Source organism: Crocodylus siamensis, chromosome 10 (assembly GCF_052110815.1).
Source record: "Crocodylus siamensis isolate JL-2025a chromosome 10, ASM5211081v1, whole genome shotgun sequence".
Lineage (NCBI taxonomy): Eukaryota > Metazoa > Chordata > Crocodylia > Crocodylidae > Crocodylus > Crocodylus siamensis.
The window spans coordinates 41199928-41225056 of record NC_143404.1 but is presented as its reverse complement, the minus strand read 5'-3'; the positions used below and the strand labels follow the sequence as shown (position 1 = coordinate 41225056).

Sequence of the window (25129 nt, the reverse complement as noted above, 5' to 3'; positions counted from 1 at the left end):
CACTCTGTGTCATTAGTGCCCACATGAATAAGGAGCATGGGATAGTGGGCTGTGGGCTGGAGGAGCTTAGGGATCCTCTCCTCAATGTCCCCGATGCGGGCCCCCAGGAAGCAGCAAACTTCCCAGGCTAAGCGGTCAGGGCGGCAGATTACCCCTCAGTCCCCCTCAGGATGGAGTCTCCCACAACAAACAACTTACGTTTTGTCTTGGTGGGCGACTCCCTCCTGAGGGGAACGGAGAGAGTCATCTGCCGCCTGGATCCCATGGTACAGGAGGTATGCTGCCTGCCTGGAGCCCAGATTCGGGACGTCACTGCAAGGATTCCTGACATCATCTGGCCAGCCAACCCTCATGTGGGTACAAATGATGCAGCGAGGAGTAGTCCAAGCAGAATCATGAGCGACTACAAGGCTCTGGGGGTCAGGCTTAGGAGACTGAGGGGCACAGGTGGTCTTCTTATCAATCCTCCCGATCAGCAGTCATGGCCAGGGCTATGACAGCTGCATTAGAGAAGTCAACTTGTGGCTCCGGAGTTGGTGCCATTGGGCGGGTTTTGGGTTCCATGACCACAATCTGCACTTCCATGGAAGGGGCATGCTGGGATGTGATGGTCTTCATCTCTCTTTGAAAGGTAAGTGTCTGTTTTCTTATAGGTTGGCTGATCTCCTATGCAGGACTTTAAACTAGGTTTGTTGGGAGATAGAGATGCAGAAGACAGAGAGAAGCTAGGAACAATAAACCACCAGCCACGCGCTGGAACAGTCCACGTAAGTACTAAGGGGTCCAATAGGCATCAGGACAGGGGGGTACCAAGGGCATCTATTGGGGGGCTTACGCATCTCTATACTAAAGCTGGGAGCATGGGGAATAAGCAGGAGGAACTCACACTTCTGCTTGCAAACAAAGATTTCAACCTTGTTGGATTAACTGAAGTGGGGTGGGCCTCTCTATGTTAAGAATCAATACATGTCTTCCATAATGAAGATGGAATCAGAAGAAGGGCAAATTGAGGTACTGTGGGTCAGAATACAACAGGGTCAGGGGGAAAGGGACTTGGTAGCGGGGGTCTATTACAGACCACCACACCAGGAGGATGAGCTGGACCTGGAATTCTCAAACCAGCTCCTAGAGGCAACACATTTAAGGGACATGGTTGTCATGGGTGACCTAAATTACCCTGACATCTGCTGGGAGAAGCAATGAGCTAGATCTGACCATTCACATAGGTTCTTAACCTGCATACAGGACCTTCAGCTAACACAGGAAGTATACGGCCCGACTAGGGGAAATGTCTTACTGGATTTGGTGTTTGCTACTGGGGATGATCTGGTAGGAGATCTGCAGATAAAGGGTAACCTAGCGGATAGTGACCACCAATTGTTGGAAATCACTATCCGACAAAAGGTGGGAAAGATAACCAGTAGGGCAGAAGTGCCAGACTTCAGAAAGACTAACTCCAATGAGCTCAGGAGATTAGTAAGAGAGGCACTGAAGGACAACAGCATTGGTGAGATGGGAGTCCAGGAAGGGTAGTCGTTCCCCGAGGGAACGATCCTTCGGGGATAGCAGGGAACAATCCCATTGCACATAAAGGGGGGGAGGGGCAAGAGGGGTCAATAAACCCTCTTAGCTGAACAGGGAAATCCAGGAAAGCCTAGGAGCGAAAAAAGGCATACAGACTGTGGAAAAAAGGGGGTAGCCACAAAGAAGGGGTATACCTACTTGGCTTGCACTTGCAGGGAGTTAGTTACAAAGGCCAAAGCAGCAATGGAACTCAGGCTGGCATAAAAAATTAAAGACACCAAAAAGTCCTTCTTCAGTTATATAGGGAGCAAAAAGAAGGCACATGGCAACATAGGACCCCCATAGGACAGACTAGGGCAATTGGTGACAGAAAGGACTCACAAAGCTGAGCTCTTCAGTGAGTTTTTCACATCTGTATTCCTCAACAGGGATAAAGACATCTCTCCCAGTTGGATTACAGACAGGCACAAGAGGGACACCAAGCCACCAACAGTTAGTATTGACCTAGTGAAGGGACACTTGGAGGGGCTGGACGTGTTTAAGTCAGCAGGCCCAGACAGTCTTCATCTCAGGGTGCTGAGGGAATTAGCCAGTGTCATGGCAGAATCACTGGCAAGACTGTTTGAGCACTCGTGGCACTCTGGACAGGTCCCAGATGACTGGAAAAGGGCCGATGTGGTCCATATTTTCAAGAACGGGAGGAAGGAGGATCCAGGTAACTATAGACTGGTTAGTATCACCTTTATCCCTGGGAAAACCTTTGGAGAAATTATTAAGCAACACATTTGTGGGAGTCCAGCAGGAAAAATAATGCTGAAGGGCAACCGGCATGGATCCATAGCAGGTAGATCCTACCTGACTAACCTTGTTTCTTTTTATGACCAGGTCACAAAATGCTTAGATGAAGGAGTCGAGGTAGATGTCATCTACTTGGATTTTAAAAGGCCTTTGATACAGTGTCTCATCCCGTTCTTACAAATAAACTAAGTAGCTGTGATGTAGATGATTATACAGTCAGGTGGGTGGTGAATTGGCTTATGGGATGCACCTAAAGAGTGGTGGTGGACGAGTCGGTATCGACCTGGAAAGATGTGGGCAGTGGGGTCCTCCAGGTTTGGTCCTTGGACCAGTGCTGTTCGATATCTTCATCAGTGACTTAGATGAGAGTGTGGAGAGCACTCTGTCCAAATTTGCGGATGACACCAAATTATGGGGCAAAGTAAGCACACAGGTGGGCAGGGAACAGATTCAGCCGGATTTGGACAGGTTGAAAAAGTGGGCAGAACAGAATAGGATGCAGTTTAACAAAGGTAAGTACAAAGTGCTGCACCTAGAGAGAAATGATCACTAACACACATACAGATTGGGGGATGACCCTCTAAGTAGCACAGTGGCAGAAAGGGATCTAGGGGGTCACAGTAAACTCCAAGACGAACATGAGTTGTCAATGTGATAAAATGATAAGTAAAGCTAACCACACTCTATCATGCAGATGCATCATGAACAGATCTAAGGAGGTGATATTTCCTCTTTATGAGGCATTGGTAAGGCTGCAGCTGGAGTACTGCATTCAGTTTTGGACACCGCACTTCAAGAAGGATGTGGATAACTTTGAGAGGGTCCAGAGGAGGGCTACTTGCATGGTTAGGGGTCTGCATGTAAAGCCCTATGAAGAGAGACTGAGGGACCTGGATCTCTTCAGCCTCTGAAAGAGAAGGCTGAGAGGTGAACTTGTGGCCATCTACAAATTCATCAGAGGGCCAGCATGGAATACAAAACACTCTGTTTACCAGGGTGCCTCTTGGGGTGACTAGAAACAATGGCCACAAACTGACAGAGAGCAGATTTAAATTGGACTTCAGGAAGAACTTCTTCACGGTAAGGGTTACCAGAATCTGGAATGGGCTTCCAAGGGAGGTGGTGCTCTCCCCTACCCTGGAGATCTTTAAGAGGACACTGGACTAGGACGTAGCTGGGGTCATCTGACACCAGTATTCTTTCCTGCCCAGGGCAGGGGGTTGGACTTGATGATCTACTGAGAACCTTCCGACCCCAAAAATCTATGAAATCTATGAATGAAAGGCTTACCATAGGCCCTCTGTCACCTCACCCATACCTGGCCCAGCTGTTCTGGATACTGCACCTTGGTTGCTTCAAGAGCCTTCAAGCAGACTTGATTAATTGCATCTGCCAAGCTAGGGACAGACATTACACATAAGCCTGTTTAAGAGGTCAGAAACTGGTTTAAACCTGCAACAAAACAGATGTTCAGTGCAAGTAAACCAGTTTGAAAATGGCTGAAAGTGGTCTGAGATAACCTGGTTGAATGCAGTATCAGACTTAACTGATTTGGCTCAAACCAGTTTATGCAATGTCTGTCCCAGACCCCTTGCTGGTTTAAGTTAGACTCCCCCAGCATCCCTGCATGCTCTCTGGGCTGGGTGGGGCTCTCTGCTCCACAGCAGAGCTGGCCCCTTCCATCTGCTCCCTGGCTGGAGCTCCAGCAAATACTGCAGGCATCTGACTGGCTTTTCCCTTCTCCCCACCTCTCCTCCCCACTCGCTGCTAAGCAGGAATTCCCCAGTCCCCTCTGCCTTGCACAGAGATGCCTCAACACTAGCTAGCAGACCACATGCTGGCTACAGTCTGTGCTGTGGCAGACGGGACAAAAGCAGAATCAACAGGTAGCTGGTAATGCCCCTCTGTTATTTTCTTAATGGGATGATAAACACTAAGTTAGGGGTGATAAATACTGTGTAATCAATTCCCTGCTGAGCTGATCAGAAGGGGGGGAACCCCTCCCTAATCAGAGTGTCCTGCTGGGGCCTGGCCATACCCGCCTCAGCTCAGCATTGTGGAAGGGAAGGGAGGGCTGCTCTAGGGCCCCCTGGCTTCTAGTCTGAGCCACTGCAGGCAAGTGCCTTAATTTCCTCAGTCCAGAGGGGATGTCTGTACGATTACAAACTGGTTTAGCCTAGCCAGGTTAGACTAACCTGCAAAGATTGAATCAATTTAGGCTCACGTTTTTGAATGTCTGTCCCTTGCCCTACAGTATGAATTGCCACGTTCTAGCAGACTCCAGCATCTGATCATGTGCATCACCGTACCCATGCTTAACAATGGTGGTAGGGGCACTTTAAGTGTGAGGACACTGAACTGGGTAAGGAAGAAGCAGCAGACCTCCCGAGACAACAGGTCAGATCAACAAGTGGCTCCCTCTGCTCCCTGTAGAAGTGAGCCTCCAAACACCACCACCTGTCCTTGCTTGGTGGCAGTCATCTCGATCCTTCCCACCTTGATGAGGCCTGGCCCATCTTCCTCCACCAGTGGAACATGGTCCTCCCTCTCTGCTTCTAGGGCTGCGTATCTGTTCTCCAGATGAACTACTGCAGGTGGAGGTGACGATCTCAACTTGCTACCAGAAGTCACAAACCTCCAGCTTCCACTGTCTTGCGGGGTCTATGTCCTCTCTCTTCTCTAGTGCTGTGTCTGGCATTTCTTTCTCCACAGTCCTGGAAGCCAGCTCTGCTGTGGGGCATTTCTTCCTCCACAATCCAGCATCAAATCCCCAAATGCCTCATGGCAGAGTCTGCTTTGGAGCCTCACTATCTCTTCCTGTAGCTCTCTTGCCTGTTCCCTGACAGACACCACTAGGAGGCACTGCTTACACCACAGGCACTCCCCAACCTGGTTGTCACTGGACTTAATGTGCAAGCCTCAGTACCCACAGCACCAAACCTGGACCTGCGTGGAAGCGTCAATGGTAAGTGGTCCTGCCTGGACAGAAGCCTCACAGGTGTAAGCAGAGGCAGTGGCAGTGGCTCTGGCACTGCAACGTCCTCCAGCTGTGTCCCTGGGTCTCTTCATCTGTCTTCTTTCTCTTACAGCTCTTCCAACCAGACCTTCCCTAGGAAACCCACCTGGAACTGGCCTGTTTATTTCTCATTGGCTCCAAAGGGTTCCTTTTTAGCCTGCTTTCTCATGCCAAGCTGAAAGGCTTGTCCCTCAAAAAGTGGGGGAGTGCCCATGAACTGGCCTGCAAACTGCTTACCCGGTTTGCAGTCCGTATTTACTGGCTCCCTGGGTCAGCTGGGAAGTGACTTTTATACCCTGCTGGGCCTGAACTGGCTCTGCCCCCTTGTAAGGGCTTCTGTTAGGCCCAGGCTGCAATCACTTAGTAGTCAGCAATCACTCCCAGCTTATCAGAGCACACACCCCAAACATACACAGCCCACCAGACAAACACTTAGCAAACCAAAGGCACAGGCAACTGGATCACTTACCTTCCCTGGGAAGGATCTGGTGCCTGGCTTCTCTCCCCCTTCCTCCTCTTGCCCCCAGCAACGGCCTGCAAACTGCTTACCCTGTTTGCAGCCCCTGTTCACTGGGACCCTGGTCTCTGGCAACTGGACCTGAGTTCATTAATATATACATGATCCATCATATCCTCAATAAAATATCTAGAGCACTGGGATTCTTGGAACTGCTATTCAAGCAGTGAGAAATCTCCAAAGGAAAAACTGAAGAACCAGCCCACCTGGTTCTTAGAAACATCCTAATCAAAGGACTGCCTCTCAAGCACAAAAAGAAGCACTTATAAGGAACAGATATTGCATTTGTTCCTGGACAAGCTGTGTCTGTGTTTGTCCTGGAACAGAAATATCCCAGAATTGGTGCGTACATACATCTTTAGTCCTTCTTATCCCATGAACCTTTTTAGGATTTATCCTGGCACAACAGACTTAGATGTCTTAACAATTGCATTTTGTCCCAGGATAAAATGGTTTATCTCAGGACAAATTCAATGCCTGTTTGTAGCCTTAGGAAAGGATGCTGCTTCTCATAAGGCCTCAGTTCCTCAGGAAATACATTTGCAAACAAAATGGAAAAAAATCTGGATGGCGAGTCAGTACCTAGACCATTTGACAACCAACAATGGTGGGAACTTAGTCCTTCTTCCTAGAACACAGTCATGATAATATATTACAGAAATTGACAGATAAAGGTACCAGAGCGAATAATGAAATCTATTCGCGGCATTTAAGGTATCACCTTGGAAACCAAAAGATGCAGACCTCTATTGAGGATGGATTACTTCAAATTCAACAGAGTCTCAGGAGGACATTAAGCAGTAGCTATTAAAGATGGATCTTGTTAAGTTAGCAGGTCCAATCAACTTGTAGCAAATCGTTTTTAAAAAGCTGGCCCACAAGTTATCTGGAATATTAAAGTTTGCCTTTGATACATATTGGATCACAGAAGTAGTTCTAGAAGCCTGGAGGAAAGCTAACATTATGCAATATTTTAAAAAAGTAATTGAGAAAGGAAAACCACAAGCATACATGGCAGAACCCAGAAGATGCAAAATTGCACCAAAATTGCAAGAACAAGGACACAATCACTAACTTCAAGAGGGACGGAAAGAATAAGGGAGTTTAAAAGAGTTTCAGGAAAGACAAACAATCTCTTATATACAAAATGGAAGCAGATGCACAGAATACTGTGGTGCAAAAAAAATGAAGCCATACTGTATCATGTAAATAGTTGTCAGAAATTCAAACAGACACAGACTGACCAATCCTAGATAACAAAGGCAAATTAATAACAAAGACACCAAAATAACTATGGGTACCTACAGACATTTTGCATTTTCCGAGGGATGTCTTGAGTCTAAAAAGGCTGAAAACCATTGCTATTACCTCTCGTCTGTTGTTTTCAGCCCTGGCTCTCTCCTCTTCTTTCTGAGTTTGGACAGTAGCAGCCTCCTGCCTCAGATCCAAAAGTTTCGTCTCATAAGCATTTGTTAGCTCTGTTTTCTCTTGGGCTGAGTGCTCCAGGACCTCTTTCAGCTCTGAATTGTGCTGTTCCCGCACCTTTTCCTAGTAAATGGAAGAGAAGCCATTAGATGCAGGGTTTCCCACCTCTCCAAAGAGTGCTGAGTGACACCAAAGTCCCAGGGTTGTGTCTCCTCCACCAACAAGAAGCATTACCAGTATATGTTATTGGTAGTGGTGTATCCTGTAGGGAAGCAACTTTTCCCTGTTATGGCCTGTCTGCTAGTGACTTTAGGTCAGAGGAGGTAATATCTTCCTTCTCCTATCCACCTGCTTAATCTTTGCTAATGGGAGGACTCCTATTCTTGTGGAGTTTTGAGTTTTGTGCATTTCCATCCTAAATAGTTATTTCTACCCTTCTTTCCTGAGTCTCCCAGAGAACACTTCAAATTTTGTCCAGTGTTCAGCAAGTGTAAAATGAATACAAAATGAGGAGAAGCCCCTGGGCCCTCAAGTCTTGTGTAAAAGGCAGGCTAGATAATGCAGCAGTGAGTCACAAGGCATCACCCTTTTCTGCTGCAGGAGCATTTGCAAACCAGCTCTCTGTTTCCAGATTTGTTCATAATTTCATGAATGTTTTGAACATCTACACAATAGCTTATGGGTTATTAACTGCAAATACTTTCCATACTGAATAATCTTTAATGGTCATTTTAATTGCACAGTCTTGTTTCTAGTCCTTGACTGCATGAAAGAAAGAAGGTTTTGAATGCCACAGGAGCCACTGTATGCAGGAAAGATTAGGAAATTTTAATACATTCTAAGTATTTTCTTATTTAGGCTACATGGACCAAATGTGAGACATTATGCTATAAAAATGAGGCTGTTGTAATATTATTGGCTGGGATTGGACTGACTTAAATTTTGTTATCACATTTACATGCCATATAATGTTGGCACGAACACCCTACTATGAATCTGTTAACAAGCAAGGTTCCAACCTACATAGTCATGAGAAAGACTTTATAATGGGGTTTGAATGCCCACTTGCAATTAGAAATGAATGTGTTTTGACAATACTACCCCTGCAGTGTTAGCCACTTTCTGTCTTTTTACACAGTCATGACCATAAAGCATGTAACTGTACTAACAGCAGGCTTGTGCGTGATGTATAATGCAGAAACCTCAAAAGGCAATAGTACTTAAGAGTTCTGGAACTTCCTAGCCATCTTGTATTGGAGTGGAAACCAGCATATAAGCATGTATGGAGAGACAAATGTATGAGGCAAGGCAGCACAAATCAAAGATTCAGCGATTCAGACATAGACACAGCTTTAAATGTTTTTTTCTACATATCTCAAGGTACCAGGTGGCTTATAAATGCTGCGATGCTAGAGTGGATGGAGCATCTGACAGGAGCATGGGGGGTCCCCAGCGCACTCAGCAGCAAACCCAGAAGTAGACCAGAAGCACTTCCGATCCACTTCTGGGCCTGCCAGGGGGCGTGCAGGGGGACCCCTCTGCCCCCCACCCTAACTTGGTGACTGGTGCCTCCTGGGTCTGGGGAGGCAACCAGGGTCCCCCATGGCCGATCGCTGAGCTGAGGGATCGCAGCAGGCAGCCCATTCCCCGGCAGACCCAGAAGTAGACTGGAAGTACTTCCAATCCACTTCTGAGTTAGCCACCGAGCATGCGCCCCATCCCCTCTCCCATGGGATGCTCCATCTGCTCCACCATCACAGTGTTTGTGAGCCACGCCTGGTATCTTGAGCTATGTAGAAAAAACGTGTCTATGGCTGAATCGCTGATTTTCTGAATCAGCATTGAATCTTCAGATTTGGGTTTGCCCAAATCGAATTGGGGACCCTTTGCTACTCTGAAATCCCTCCTTTTGTATTCTTTGCCCCCTCTGATGACTCTTTTTCTCTGGGCATCATTGACTGGTTTCCCTGTGGTCATCATACTGTCCATGTTCTGTTCTTTCAGCATATTCTTTTGTTTCCCAAACCTATTACACGTACACATCTTAATTTGGTCCATCCAAGTATTAGACTTAGCAGCCGTGCTGCGTGTAGAGAAAAAACATGATAAATAAGCATGTGCTAAAATATTACTAAACAACCAAGGATGGGGCTTGTCTGTTGCATTCAGAGCCATCGGCTATCCCATTTGATTGTGGCCATCATATCATGTACCAGCTCTTGTATGAGTTTGTTCCTTTCCTTCTCATATACAGTTTGCTGAAGGTTTAACGTATCTTGATATTGCTGCTGTTTTTGTGAGAGCTGCTGCTCCATATTCATTCGGTCTTGTTCCATTGCTGACTTTTCTGCTTCCAGCTCACAATGAAGACATTTCACCTCTCCTAGAGAAAGAGTGCAAGAGCTTAAGCCTCTCATCTCCCAAGCAAGCAAGGACTTTTTCAAACCCCAGAGGCCCTACATAAGGAAGGGGGCACCTCCATGACTCTTCCCCACACAGGCCACAAGCCTTTTACCTTGTAACACCTCCTTGGCCTGGGTGACTGTCTGAAGTTGCATTTCCAACTGACCCTTGGTGACCTCCAGCTGAAAGAGAAGCTGTTGGGCCTCAAAAAGGCTAGATTCCAGAACATCCTTTGCTGATCTACAGGATACAAGTAGCAAACAATCATCTTGCTCATGGAACTAACAGTGTTTTTATTTCACTGAGTGGCTCAAGATCCCCAGCTTGGGGGTGGAAAGTAGATATTTTACAGAAAATCACAAATAGGTGATATTTTTACCATTTATTTGCTACAGGTCTGCAATCTGTATGCTAGAACTCCCATGAGCAGCTCAGGCATGAAGCCATGTGGTATCTACAACAGAAAAGCCAACCCACAGTTTGGTTTAAACAGCAAGGATGTTATTTACTTTTATGTGCTTAAACAGCTCATAGTTCTGGGGGTGATGGTTGTAGCTGTGTTGGTCTAAAGACATAGGCAGGCAAGGTTACTAGCTTCTAGGGCAGTGCAAAGCTTCAGTCGCCGATTTGATTTGGGGGAGATTCAGCCCAATTCAGTGGCCAAATCTCCAAATCTGAATCGAATCAGTGGACCCTTTAATCTCTCTGAATCAAAACGGAACCCTCCAAATCAATTTGAAGAGACTCAGAAAGATTCAGCGATTCAGACAGACACAGCTTTAAATGTTTTTTTCTACATATCTCAAGGTACCAGGTGGCTTATAAATGCTGTGATGCTGGAGTGGATGGAGCGTCTGACAGGAGCACGGAGGGGTCCCCAGCACGCTCAGCAGCAAACCCAGAAGTAGACCAGAAGCACTTCCGGTCCACTTCTGGGCCTGCCAGGGGGCGCGCAGAGGGACCCCCCTGTCCCCACCCTAACTTGGTGACGGTGCCTCCTGGGTCTGGGGAGGCAACCAGGGTTCCCCCATGGCTGATCACCAAGCTGAGGGATCGCAGGGGGCAGCCCATTCCCCGGCAGACCCAGAAGTAGACTGGAAGTACTTCCAGTCCACTTCTGAGTTAGCCACCGAGCATGTGCCCCCCTACCCTCCCCCATGGGATGCTCCATCTGCTCCACCATCACAGCGTTTGTGAGCCACGCCTGGTATCTTGAGCTAAGTAGAAAAAACGTGTCTATGGCTGAATCGCTGATTTTCTGAATCAGCACTGAACCTTCAGATTTGGGTTTGCCCAAATCGAATTGGGGACCCTTTGCTACTCTGAAATCCCTCCTTTTGTATTCTTTGTCCCCTCTGATGACTCTTTTTCTCTGGGCATCATTGACTGGTTTCCCTGTGGTCATCATACTGTCAATGTTCTGTTCTTTCAGCATATTCTTTTGCTTCCCAAACCTATCACATGTACACATCTTAATTTGGTCCATCTACCAAAGCCAGAAATCCCAAGGACTCTGCAGTTGAGCGCTGTGACCTAATGTCACCTTATCTCATATTAGAGAATAGTGTGGTATATGTCTTCAATTTACCAGCCTGTGTGTCTGCTGGCTTAAGACAAAGTGGCTCTTGAAGGAAACTTCATCAGAAACAGGCTTTTAGAAACAATTAACCCTTGCCATTCCCCAAGACCATTATTTTAATGCATATCTACTTCACCTACAAGCTAATTCCCCAAAACAAACCTCTAGATATAATTTTCTAGCCATCAGACATCAGTGGCAGATGCCTGAGCAAGGACTGTGATACACAGCCCTTAGTTGCCATGCAGAGCCCTGGCCTGTTACCTCTTGTGCACCTCTGCCATGGCAAGTGCCTGTCTGGCCTATGGCTGTTTGCCCCACTGCTGCTGTGTTGTAATGGCTACTGTCACCACCACACTGCCCATGGCCATGGCTACCACCATCATGGAAGCCACTGCCAGTGCCCCTGCGATGCCAACCAGTGTGGCATCTGCTGCTGCCACCTCAGGAACTCCACAGTCTGGATCTAGCCTGGGGCACAAAGGGAGTCTCACCTGAAGTAGAGAAAGCATTAAAGAGGACAAATGGGCAGACTTCCATTTTGGTTCATTTAGCTGGTACCAAAAAGAAACCTGAAGTCACAGTAGAAGTTTCCTCTACTTAAACTGAAACTTTTATTCAGTTTTTACTCAGCAAAATGATGCCTGGCCCTGGCACACAAATGTTAATACAGACCTACCTCCTAGGGGTTGGAGAGGCCATTACAAACATTTAGTGATCTCCAGGTGGAAAGCGTTTTTTCCCTATATAGTGTCATAACTATATCCTATATTGCCCTGTCCAACGCCATTTCCCTCCTTTTACCTGATTTCTGCCAGTTGTTCTGAAATGCCCTGTCTGTCCCGTTCCACAACTCCTAGTCGGACCTCCAGTGCAACCTTCTCACGCAACAGGGCTTCCTTTTCTGTAGATACCTTGGTCAGTACTTCCCTATGGTGACTTGATTCCAGCCGTGTTTGCTCCAAATCAGTGCTGGATAATTCCTGCTGATGACAAACCTGAAAAGGGGGTGGGAGGAAGAAATAAGCTTCTCCTGGCCAAAGTTCTATCCAAAGTTTGTCAACTTCATTCTCAAGGCAGGAAGAACTGCAAATTTCCACATCCTGGGCAGAAAGATTGAGATAATCTCCTTGAATAGTAATACACAAAGCTACCATGAGATTACTGAGAACAGTCTGGAAATGATTCTACTACCAACACATATAGTTGAGGATGTTTCTATATAAAAAGCCTATATTAAAAATTTTAATCTTTCAAGCTAAAATGTTCTGAGGTTCCTGTTATTGCTTATAAGTGAAGTTTTCGGACATTTAGAGCAAAAGGAGTTTATCTGTTTGGGAGTATAAGGAGAATGAAAAAATAAGTTTTCCTCTTTTTAAAAAAAAGTGACACTTTGATCCCATTCATTTTTCAAATGACTGAGTACGAATACTTGGTATTCAGCAGAAAAATGTCTTTGGAAATAAGAAGCATCTTTCACGGCTGTGTGAAAAATCAGTTTGATGTTGCCAAGTTATAGGGGCTGGAAGACAGTAGACTACAATACAAATACCACTGTGCACCAAGAACAGTTTTATAATATAATTCTGTCCATATCTTGGGCAAATTGGTACATTTCTAACAGACATTCAAGCTTGAAAAAGCTTTAGGTTTTCTCTGGTGGTAACACCTCAGCCATGTTTGCCAAACAATGTACTTAAAATTCAGACTGTCAAATAAAGAACACGACAAAAGAAATAAAATGCTAAGGCAATAAACCTACACTGAAATATAATAGCTAGAATTGTTAGTATACATTATCAAGTAAAATAATACAAGTGAAAACTAATCCCCCTTTAATTCCAATGCCACATAGCACTCACTAATTCTGCTTCTCATAGGCTGCTGCTTAGATACTGAAATGAAATTGCTTCAGTACCACTTAATTAGTCTCATCATGCATTCTTTTTTTTTTTTTTTAATAGGGCTAGCTGATTGCTAGTGCCATCTCTGGGGCAGCCTCCTTCCCATTGGAGACCAAAGTCTTGACTAGAGATGCCCCAGGCCATACTGACAATATTCTGACAATCACTTCATCTACCAGTCTGCGAGTCTAATCATAGAATCGCAGAAAATTAGGGTTGGAAGGGATCTCAGGAGGTCATCCAGTCCAATACTCTGCTCAAAGTAGGACTAACCTGAACTACATCATCCCAGGCAATGCTTTGTCTACCTGGGTCTTAAACCTCTAAGGATGGAGATTCTACAACCTCTCTGGAGAGCCTGTTCCAGTGCCTTACTACTCTCCTAGCGAGAAAGTTTTTCCTAATATCTAACCTAAACTTCCCTTGCTGCAACTTGAAAACAGTGCCCCTTGTTTTGTCATCTGCCACCACTGAGAACAGTCTAACTCTATCCTTCTCCAGGTAGTTGAAGGCTGTGATTAAATCCCCCCTCAGTTTTCTCCTCTCCAAACTAAATAAGCCCAGTTCCCTCAGCCTCTCCTCAGAGGTCACGTGCCTCAGCTCCAGAACCATTTTCACTGCCCTCTCCTGGACTCTCTCCAATTTGTCCACATCCATTCTGTAGTGGGAGCCCTAAAATTGGACACAGTACCCCAGACGCAGCCTCATTAGGGCCAAATAGAGGGGAATAATTATTTCCCTCAATCTACTGACAACACTCCTACTAATGCAGCCCAGTGTGCTGTTAGCCTTCTTTGCAACAAGGGAACACTGTTGGCTCATATTCAGCTTACTGTCCACTGTAGCCCCCAGAGCTTTCTCTGCAGAACTGCTGCTTAGCCAGTCAGTCCCCAGTCTGCATGGGGTTGTTCTGTCCCAAGTGCAGGACTTTGCACTTGTCCTTATGAAACTTAATAAGATTTCTTTTGGACCATTCCTCCAATTTTTTGAGGTTTCTCTGAATCCTAGCCCTACCCTCCTGCATATCTACTACTCCCCCAGCTTCATGTCATCTACAAACTTGCTGAGGGTGCACTCTATCCCATCTTTCAGGTTGTTGATGAAGATATTGAACAAAACCTGCCCCAGGACTGACCCCTGGGGCACTCCACTTGATACTGCCTGCCAACTAGACATTGATAAATTGACTACTACTGTCTGAGCCCAATGTTCCAGAGAGTTTTCTATTTACTTTACAGACCATTCATCCAACCTGTACCGGCTTAGCTTACTTGCAAGAATGCTGTGGGAGATTGTATCCAAAGCCCTGCTAAAGTGAAAGTATATCACATTTACTGCCCTCCCCACATCCATAGAGCCAGTCATCTTGTCATAGAAGGCAATGAGGTTGGTCACATGTCGATGGACCCCATCCTGCTGTGCAAAGCAGTGGCCCACACTAGTGCACCACAGCACACCCTTTGGGTATCACTGTCTTAGAAGCTGTAGAGGTCTGCTCTAACATCTCAACTGTTAACTCACCACCAGGAAGAGCCCAGCATAGCCTCTGGCCCCAAACATGCAGTGGCAGCCTGCCTTTACCCTGTGCACAAATCCGGGAGGGCACATGCCCCTCAAGCTTTCCCCAGCAGTGCATGTAGTGGCAGGAGCCACCCCATGCCCCTGCCTTCTTTGTGCCCCCCTGGACAAGCCATGGCTCTGTCCTGTGCCCCACCCTGGCTGTGCAAAACTCCTGCCTCTGCCCCTGCCTCAGCCTCACTCTCTCCCTCACCACAGGGCCCTTGTTCTACAACCCTGCACCCTTTTCCTTCCCCCTGCCTGCCTGCCCCTTCCCACCAACAGACTAACTGGCTGGATGCTGCTCTCCAAGCTGCCAGGCTGCATATCAGCAATCAGATTGGTATTGGCTTATATGGTTGGTTAATAATCAGCCATTGGTATCAGCCCAAAAAAATCTTTATCAGTGCACCCCTACTCACAGCATCTCACTAAGTTTCACTGCCCTCAATGAAGCCAGTCAGGAAACTGCACAAAATGGTGTGACAGGTAGTCAGAGGCTCTTGTTATTAAGTGGAAAGTTCAGCAGGCTCAGTTTGCTATGTAAGGCTGCAGGAGAAGGTAACGGACCATTAAGCAAAGGGAAAACACCTGTGGGTGGCTGAGGAACCACCTCACTGGAAGGGGCAGTGTTTAGAGGCCTATAAGCCCAGTGTTTGCGGCAAAGAAAGCAGTCTGGTCCTGCAGGCTACAGGAGAAGGAGCTTCTGGGAGAGAAGGTCTTCAGGAAACAAGCCCACAGACACTCAAGCTACCCAGGGGAGCTGGATGGAAACAGTTAAGAGGAAGCATGGGTTAGAGTGGCAGTACTGACCCAGAATGGGGTTAACTTTTAGTTGGAACAATTGTTATGTTTATGCTTAACATCAGAGGACTGAGTTTTGGTTGTAAGGGAGGTTTGCAGGGCATGCTATTGCTGGGGTGCTGGGGAGGCACTCTGGGCTCAGAGCCCAAAAAGGGTGAGTCAGGGGCAGGTTGAAGCTGTGAGGGACAGAGCCTGCACCCCAAGGGCAAGACAGGGGGCAGGCTAAGGGCTGAGAGGGCAAGAGCCTATACCCTGACAGAGTGAGGCATGACCAAGAAGAGGCTGGGATTGAGAAGCCATGCCAAAAGTAAGCCTAGGCTTAGGAGTTCACAGCTAGAACAACCAAGAAGGCCAAACTAAGAGGGCTGAAGCCTGTACAAGCTGGTACTTGGATGACAGAGTAATATCTGTGAGGCACAGGCATGACTACATTGGAGGATGTTGACCACAACTGCCTATAAGGTGACTGGTACCCTGAGGGTAAGAGGGCCTCAATTTAGTGCCTGTGGGGCAAGACTGGGGATAGGCACAGGAAGGACCAGCTGACTGAGGAGATGCGGCTCACTTTTGAGATTCTGGGGGCAGCCTCCTGAAATCTTATATATTATATTAAGGTATGGCAGGAAGGGAAAAAGGGAGGGTAATGCAAGGAGCCAGAGTAGGACAACAGTTGTACAGCCACTAGGCGATGTCATAGCCACCCCTGTGGCTTGGTCCTGCTACATGTGATCCACAAAGGAGTTATTGAGTCAGCTGATGTGTGTACTTCTGGTCAACATGATAAAGCCTTTTGAAGATGTGCACATTCATACTGATGTTTCCAAGTTCAACACAAGTGTAAAATATGAGTATTACTCCATATCAGTAGCTGAGCACATATTTGATCAGTTGCAAGTTGCTAAAATCTTCAGCAAAAACAAGGCCAACTCACCACGCTGACAGATACCACTCTTAGGTCATCTATTCTCATCACATTTTTTACTCCATTTGGAAGATAAAAGCTTACCATTTGCAATATCTAGCTAGACTTACACTAAGGTTGGGCAAATGTGAGTTTGAACTGCCTGCTTACCAGGCCACACAATCAGCCCAATTAGAGCAAGACAGAATCACTGGGCTTATAAATGTTAATGAGCTAAGCTGTTATCTGGGTATGGTCATTTCCCACCTTCATTGTGATTAATTACATTCTGAAAACAGAGAGGATATGGAGACCTGCATAAGAGACAAATTATGGAGAGATGAAGACAATCATTTGTACCTCTCCTGGTTTGGCCATTTTTGACCCATGCAAACCAACTATCAGCTTGGCTGATGAATCTTCTTAGGGGTTAAGAGTGGAACAGAATGAGGGTGAGGTGAAACTTATAGCCAGGGATCCACATTTTCCATTTCCCACAGAAAAACAGAGAAAACCATGGATTTTATCTTTTACCAGAGGCAAACGTGAATTTTTCATTTTACTGGAGAAACCCAGATTTTGCCATTTTGCAGTGAGCTCTCTGCAGGCTGGCAGAATTTCAGCCTGAGGGGGCTAGAAGGGAGCAGGAGGAGGGTGGTTAGGCAGGGGGTACGATGTGCATGTATGTGCACTTGGCCACCAGGCAGCCTGGAGAGCAGCTCCAACGGGTAAGTGGGTGTGTGTGGTGGAGGTGGGAGGGCGGAATTGAGGCCCCCAAAGTGAGAAAGTTGGTCAGGGACTGGGGCTGCTGTCCAGCTGGGCAGTGCCTGGGGCTTGGGGCCCAGGGCCACAATGTGCGGCCGCAGGGCCCTGGCAGGGAGTGAGATGGGGCTGCAGGCAGCTCATGGTGGGGTGGCTCCCCATTGCTGCATGCACTCCCAGGGGCAAGGGGAACCTGCGCCACCCAGATCTGTGTGCGGGGCATGGGCAGCATGCTGTCCACTTTAGCCTTGGGCTCCAGTCCTGCTGCCCTCCCCCAGGGCCTCTGCAACCCAGCATGTGCAATGCAGTGCTGCAAAGAACAGCAGGGCTGCACAGGAAAGCTTGCTGCTGTGAGCCCTGTGCTGCCCTGGTGACACATCCCCTGCGGGTAACCCCACACTGCCGCCTCTGCTGCAGCCCCATGTCACCAGAGCAGTACGGAGCTTGCAGCAGCAAGCAGCTTTCCTGTGAGGCCCCATCGTTCTTTGCAGCACCAGGTTGCATAAGCCAGGCTGTGGAGGCCCTGGGGGAAGGCAGTGGGGCAGAAGCCCAAGCCTGAAGCTGGTAGCATGCAGATCTGGGGAGTATGGGTCACCCCTGCTCCCTGGGAGTGCATGCTGGGGCAGGGATCTGCTCCCCAGCCCCCAAGCCTGCAGCAGGCAGGCAGCGGGGGGAAGAGGGGAACTGGGCTTCATGCTCCCCTTTGCTGCAGCAGCTGCCACACCTCCTGCCAGGGGCAGGGGCTATGGAACCTGGTCCCTGGCCCCAAAGCCCTGGCAGCTGGGGGCCCCCTCTGGCAGGGCTGGGGGAGCAGGAGCTATGGGTGGCGGTGAGGGGTACCAACAGGACTGGCAGATTGCAGGGGAAGTGATGGGCAGGAGCAATGGGGCACAGGGGCTGTGCGGGGGAGTGATTAGCACCAGTAGGGCTGAAAAGGCTGTGGAGGGAGGGTAGTGAGGGGCACCAGCACAGCCAGGGGAACTGTGGGGGGTCTTCCATTTTAATCACGGAATTTGAGATTTTTTATCAGGGAAAACCAGGATCCCTTCTTATAGCATACACCTCATATGAACTCTGCCCAACACAGTTAAGCTCTGGCAATCACCTGGACATGTTAATACTTTCAAGATTTCATCACCGGCTTCAGTGTCTCTATAGAAACCAATCACTTACAAGCCACTAGTACCCATATCTTCAACAAAACAACCTAATGCACTCTTTCTGCACACAAGGTTCATCTGATGAAGTACGCCTTTATGATTCATCATATTTCTAGTAAGCATCTTGTTGCAGCAAGAAGCCCAGTGCCTGACCAATAGCTGGCTGAAGAAATGGCTAAACATATACAACAAAATGTGAGTTGGCAGAAATCTGGTCTGCACAGTAAGCTGACCAAACATGTAACCAGCTCGTCAAGGTACTGCCAAGAGGGCTGGCTATCCAAACACTAGATGTACCCTGAGACCACATTGTACCAGGAACACTGATGTGAAATTATACTACAAGCAGAAGTGCTGTTGTTTCAAACTGCTAAGCATACAGGTTGAAATTCTTGTCAAGCTGCACGATGCATCAAATGTCACTAGGTGCCAGGATCATCCTTGCCAAGCAGGGTGATGGCCAGATGTTTCATATGAGCTCGAAGATCTTATCCAGCATTGCACAATGCATTTGTGAGAGCAGAGAAAACCACCTGAACCACTGATATCATCAACATTCCTTGAATGTCACTGGTAATGAATGGGAGCCAAACTAGAAAGTAATACTTGCTGTACAGAGATTAGATCTCTAAAGGCACAATTTATTTTTTTTCAAATGCAAAATGTGGCTTTAAAGGGGAAGATGTGTAATAAACTAATCTACATACATGCAACAGCTCTTATGCTGCAATGACTGCACGTACATGAACCTGTACTTATACAAGTGAGCTACTTTGAGGCAAGGTTGCAGTTGGAGTGGTTGTGCTATATAGTACTTGTATCACTACAAGTGTAACAGTTACAGCGTGTCTTGAGTAGTAGCTTCCTATCCTCTTCTAAAGGTACTACAAACAACTTTACTTACATGTACAGTCCCATTACAATTACATTCTGTATGAAAAAGCATGTTCTATTGTCATTTGTGACTTTGCAATTTTTCAGTTTCATTGAATGTTTCACTATTCTTGTGATGTCATACATTCCTTATCTAGACCATTCAGTATTTTATATACTCTTACGACTAAACTGAAGAAGAAAAGAGTAAGAGAGAATCATTCCAATCTTGTAAATTTCTTCTTTTGAATCTTTTAGGCTCCTAGCTGATTTCACCATCCTTCTCTGATTGTCCTTCTTAATTATGCAGTATCCTCCTGGAAAGATGTGATCTGTACTGCATATAGTATCCAGGGGTAGCTCATCATTGATCAATACAATAGTATTATTTTCTGTATTTTCCAATTCTTACTCTTCTAAGACCTTAGACCTTCTATTGCAATGAGTAGTGATGGCTGCTGACCTCACATTGCATCCAGCTGCACTGGTATAAAAACTGCAAAACTGGGCAACTCCACAGGAGAGTGGGCTGACATGGGGAGGGAGGGAGGGGAGGGGAGCCTGACCAGCTAGTACAGAGTGAACTCTGCCACCCCTGCAGAACTCTCAGAAAAGAGATGCTCCTGGGATGCAGTGTCATGAATGGAGTGTTATTTGTCTAGCTACTGCTGTTCCAGTTTGGGACCATAGGAGATTGGGGTGGATACCACAGGAGATCTGGGTAGCCTTTAGACTCTAACCCACATCAGCAGCCACAGTAGCCTTTGGGTAGCCCACGTCTGGCCCCCATCCTCTTGAAGCCCTGTGCCAAGTTCTGCCCTAATACAAGGATGAAATGTGACACTCTTGTAACAGCAGTGTTTCCCTGCGAGCTTGCCTTGTGATTTTGAGTGGAAGAACTATAGCAGCATAATATCCTAATACCTCCACCCCCACTGAAAGTGACCTTCTTTACCCAGTGCCTCATACCTTTTATCACACAATTCAAACCCCAAGTAAACTTGGAGGGTCTTGGCAAAGCTGTCAGTCTGAGATGTGCCCAGAAAGAAACACATAAAATCCATGTGATCATCTCTGTACTGAGTCTCCAGCAGTACTGGGTGTCTTAGTGCCAAGGATGTTCAAGAACCAAGTAGAGCCAGGGCTTAGTGTGCCAAAAAGCTTGCATGCAGGACAGCTGGGGGCTGTTCTCACCTGATTCAGCTTCTCTTGGATCTCTTTTCTCTCCTCTCTCAGTGTCTTCAATTCTACCTGCAGCTCCTCCTGCAGCATTTCAGTCTTCTGCAGTAATTGCTCCAGCTGTTTTTTTTCTGTACAGAGCTCCTCATACACTCTTTTAGACTGGCTCAGCTCCTCCTGCACAGAAGTCTTTGCCCTCTCCATCTTCTCTATTTTGCTCAATAAAGCCTGGTTCTCCTGTTCTAGCTGTAGCCAACAGAAGCACAGAAAAAGTCAGAAAAAAAAGAAAACCACGGCACTCACTTTGACTCTAGGCAAAGAAAATAGTGACATATCCACACTGTCCTACCACTCCTAGAGAAGTTTTAAGGATGCCTGAAACAAAGTACCAACCCACAGTACCCCTAAAGAGACCTCTGCTTACCTGCAAAACAAACTGGTTTAACTGGACTTTATCCAATGCTAGGACCTCATTAATGCCACTCATCTTTGCTGCCACATCCCGTAGATCAGCTACTTCTGCCTTCAACTCATTCTGTGCCCCTGTCAAACTGGCTACTGACTGCTCAGCCTAGATAGGTAAAAAAGAAGGAAGGAGATGAAAACAAAACTCTGAAATGTCTCCCTTGCTTTCACCTAAGGTTCACCTAAAAAACTCAATATCAGCTGTATCTCAGACTCCTCTTCCCTCATACTTCAAGTTGCTCTCTGTACATATCGCTATTCCCAGATATAACTCCCTTAGCAAATCCTCTTTCCTGGTACTCAGTCCTACACTCTCAGTGGTTCCCCTATGCACACACACCTTAAATTCCATGAACAGCTTGTATGGTCTGATTATAATATGCAGTGTTAGGAATAACAATGTTTAGGTCTTGAATACCACAGGAATTGGTGTCTGTGCTGAAAGTGTTATTTGAACCTTCTCTTGAAAACACAATGTAGGCATGGTGGTTGCTGGACAGAAGAGATATGCCCATACCTTTTCCAGTGCCAGGATAAGCTCGTGTTTTTCTTGCTTCACCAGCTCCCCATCAAGCTGAGATTTCTCCAGGGCCTCTCTCGTAGCTACCAACTTGCTCCATAACAGCGAATGTTTTGCTTCAAATGTACCTAAGTCTTTCTGACTGAGAGGGGAGGAAGAGGAAATAAGAGATTTAAATTTAAAAAGACATCATCATTTCAAAATCCAAAACATTAGCAGGATGTGCTCAAGTGTCTCCCACCTGTGCAATGACTGTTTGAGTCATTTCTATCATCCTTCTACTTGGTACCTGAGGATTCCTGAATATCACTGGCTAGAGTCACTTTTCTCTGATGATGTATTAGGCTTGAAGAACTTGTGAATTCTGTCTGCACCCTATATTTTGACCTATACCCTGTAATGGCTGATCATTCATGTTAGGATTTAAATACGTTGTAGGCAATAAATCTAGACAAGCCTTGTCATTTGAACTAAGCCTGCAGTCATTCTGTACTGGAATTCTGTATTGGCACTTTTCTTGTATAATGTGTCCATAAAGCCTGCATAAGGAAGGTAAGAGTGACAGGGGCTGCAATATCTTCAGTATGCAGACTGCACAGTGCTCAGCCTTTCATCTTCACCAGGATGTGCAGTTGTCTAACTTCCTAAGAATTTAGCTCAAACCAGGACTTGAAAGATAAGGTGGAGACAGCATTGGAGAGCTGGAGAAAGAAGACTCTGGCAGGGGTCGATATTAATTTGTTCACCCTTTTTTACCCAAGGCAAGGAAAGGGAAGCAGAGCCCCCCAGCTAATGATACTGTAAGAAAGCAGCTGGGCATTCCAACTAAGGAATTAAAAGCAGCCATATATACTGCTGGTTACATCATTCCCTTATATACTGCTGGCTACAGAAAACAACATGTTTAATCATGCTGCCCATTTAATAGAGAAATACCACTGATATGATGCTTTGGGTCATAGCCTCAGGAGTCACTTAGGATCTTGGATTGTTTCTCTGGTGCATTTCCCTCAGAGGTCCTCCCTATTCAGGGCTTTAGCTGAAGGCAGCTTGAAAATTCAGCAAGTATAGAATGCTTCAGTCTGCCTTATTCTGCTTCATAAGGTTACTTGCTACATACCACAGTTCACACCAGCACCATAGAATCTAAGCACCAAGTTTCAGTAATTTTTATCCTCTCAGCACCCTTCCACAGAACATAATAATGGCAGCCACCAGGCACCACTGGTACCTCCATGCTACTTTAAATGGCTACTCCTCTTTATACTGTAAATGGTAAGGAAAAAAAATCCAATCCTTATTTGTGCAGAGGCCCTGCACAAAAAAAATCCAATCCCTTATTTGTACATAATCCTTCAATGCCCTTTCCCTTGCCCACTGAAAAATGTAGTAGAGCTCACAGCTGTTCCTTTTCCCAAAGCACCCTTCCCATTTCTTCCTGCTGCTCCTCCTTTTCCCCTTGGGTTGCATCCTCCTTTAGTTGCAGCTTAGTGTTGCTTTGACGCAGGTGCCAGGCCTCCTGCTCAGTCACTTTCAGCTGTTGCTTCAACTCTTTCTTGGACTTCTCTAGATTGACACAGTTGCTGCAAAGGATAAGCATCCAGTCAACAGGATGAGGAGAACAAAGTGACCCATTGGCACCAATCAGGTTGGAAAGGAGCAGGTGGGGGTTGATGTATGTGTGACTTATGAAATTTTCTCTCAGGCCATTTGAGGTGGTAAGCAAGAGGTAAGGAGGCTGTTCCTGAGTGGAAAGTAATGGGCAGAAGAGGACTACCCTCAAATCTGGAATGCACAAGGCACCTGAAAGGCTTACTATAGCAGCAGCAGAGTTCAGATGCAGTTTAATTTAGATACATCATGTACTCCAGCAGTACATTTAATCCCAGAGGCAGTCCTAGCATTGTGGTGGTGAATGGAGGTCTGAACCTAACAGTGAAGACAATAAGTGATTAATCTGCTAAGCAAAACTAAGCATAGTGTAGGAGAGGTAAGTTCTTTCCACCAAATAAACTGCTGCTGCACCCCAAAGCAGGTAGTAGATGCCCTACAGGACAAGAAAAGCAGACAGGTAGCTGACCTGCTGAGAGTTTCCACTTGCAACTGGAGGTGCTGCCTCTGACTGGTGAGTGTCTTGCACTCTTCCTCTAGTTGCTTGAGCCTCTGTTGCAGTGTCTTGCACTCCTCATCCTGCAGCTTCTTCTGATGTTCCAGAGAAATGACAGAATCCTGGCTGGCAGAAAGTTGCTGCCATAAGGCCTGGAAGGAGAAGAGGCAGAAATGAGAGCAAGTGATAGGAAGTAGTTGAAAAGATGGTCCCAATATGCAACAGGGAGAAGAGCACTGGAAGGCAACAGCGCTTTCAGATGCAGCATAATGCAAAGTGAGTCAGCTGGTAGAGGCAGGAAAACAGACTGCCTGAAGGCAGAGGTTTTGTTGCATAGTGGAAGATGAAAACAGAAGATCACAGAGGAAAAGTTGGAGTCAATGGAAAGGCAGATGCAATGGGGAAAATGAGATGGCCAGAGACCAGATAAAAAAGGAAGGTATGTTGGACAAGGTGCAAACAAGTGAGAAATTGGACTGGTTTGGCAGAAGTCAAGTGTAGGAAGAAACTGCTATCAATGCCATGGTAGTCATGTTCCAGAACCTTCTCACCTGTACTGTCTTGTGTTTCCTTGCCAGTGCTTCACGTACCAAAGCAAAGGCACTCTTTGTATCACTGTAGATCAGATCAGAGAAGTTGCTGGACTCAGGATGCTGGAAGCACTCAGCCCAGGAGATTCTGATTGTACTGTCAGTGTCATCTAGCACGACCTGAAACCGCAGACCAAGTTGTTACTCTTTACTCCCGCTATTCAATCTTTTCACCTATTCCTTTTTCCTCTGCACTTTGCCCATCACTCATTAAGGTACTGGCTGATTAATCAATATGGGATGGGGTGTTCAGCCCCTGGCCTACAGGCCAGATTTTCACCTAGTGCTATGTCATTTGGCCTGCAAGGCTCTCCATGGGTTCATGGGAAGCCCTGTGGGCTGTGGCACCATGTGCTAGAGTGGGAGCACAGGGAAATGCCAGGCCCCATCCCAGCATGCTGAGGCTAGACACAGACAGCATAGAACCCCAGTGCCTGATCCTGGCATGTGGGCTGGGCAGAGGTGGCACAGGGCCCCCAGAACCTGATCCAAATGGGTGGGACAGGGCAAAAGTGGCATGGGAACCCCAGGGCAAAATCCTGGCAGGCAGAGGCAGTGCGGGGCTCCCAGGCCCCAATCCTGGCAGGCAGTACTGGGTGAAGGCAATGTTGGGCTCCCAGGGCCTGAACCCTGCAGGTGGAAGTGGTGCAGTACCCCCAGGGCCCAATCCTGGCACAAGGGGTCTGGATCCAGCTTGCAGACCTGCTCCACACTTTTCATCTGGCCTGCAAGGCCAAAAGGTTGAACACCACTGAACTAGGACAATAGGAAGGTTTGGTTCTGGTAACTACATGCTATTGCATTTCAGAAACAGAAGAATTTCTGAATTAAGCAGTGCAAAAAACATGAGGGACAGATGTTCCATGTGTGTTCTCTGTATTCAAGGCCACAGGGTCAATACTTGTGGCCTCTAGGCACCATCTCTAACTTCCATAAGACTGCTTTATGTTATCAGCTACCATAATTGAGAATCAGGTTCCTTATGAGGAACAGCAATAAAATGAAGATGTCAAAATTTCCATGGAAAAAGTAACTGAATACGTGG

General features: G+C 46.7%; 1 protein-coding gene across 7 annotated transcripts in view; it reads right to left on the bottom strand.

Annotated features, from left to right (window-relative positions):
- CEP250 (centrosomal protein 250) overlaps positions 1-25129 on the bottom strand; it is a 125308-nt gene that overhangs the window by 51069 nt on the left and 49110 nt on the right. For 5 of the 7 annotated variants that reach the window (XM_090064153.1, XM_090064156.1, XM_090064157.1 and 2 more), the window contains 10 exons: positions 24046-24204; positions 23468-23646; positions 22788-22970; positions 21385-21529; positions 20827-20973; positions 20418-20648; positions 12067-12260; positions 9796-9923; positions 9494-9663; positions 7224-7403 (listed from right to left, as the gene is read on the bottom strand). In XM_090064153.1, the coding sequence (XP_089920279.1) occupies positions 7224-7403; positions 9494-9663; positions 9796-9923; positions 12067-12260; positions 20418-20648; positions 20827-20973; positions 21385-21529; positions 22788-22970; positions 23468-23646; positions 24046-24204 (1716 nt within the window). The remainder of the gene's footprint in view (positions 1-7223; positions 7404-9493; positions 9664-9795; positions 9924-12066; positions 12261-20417; positions 20649-20826; positions 20974-21384; positions 21530-22787; positions 22971-23467; positions 23647-24045; positions 24205-25129) is intronic. The other 2 variants (XM_090064158.1, XM_090064159.1) reach the window with 2 other exon arrangements.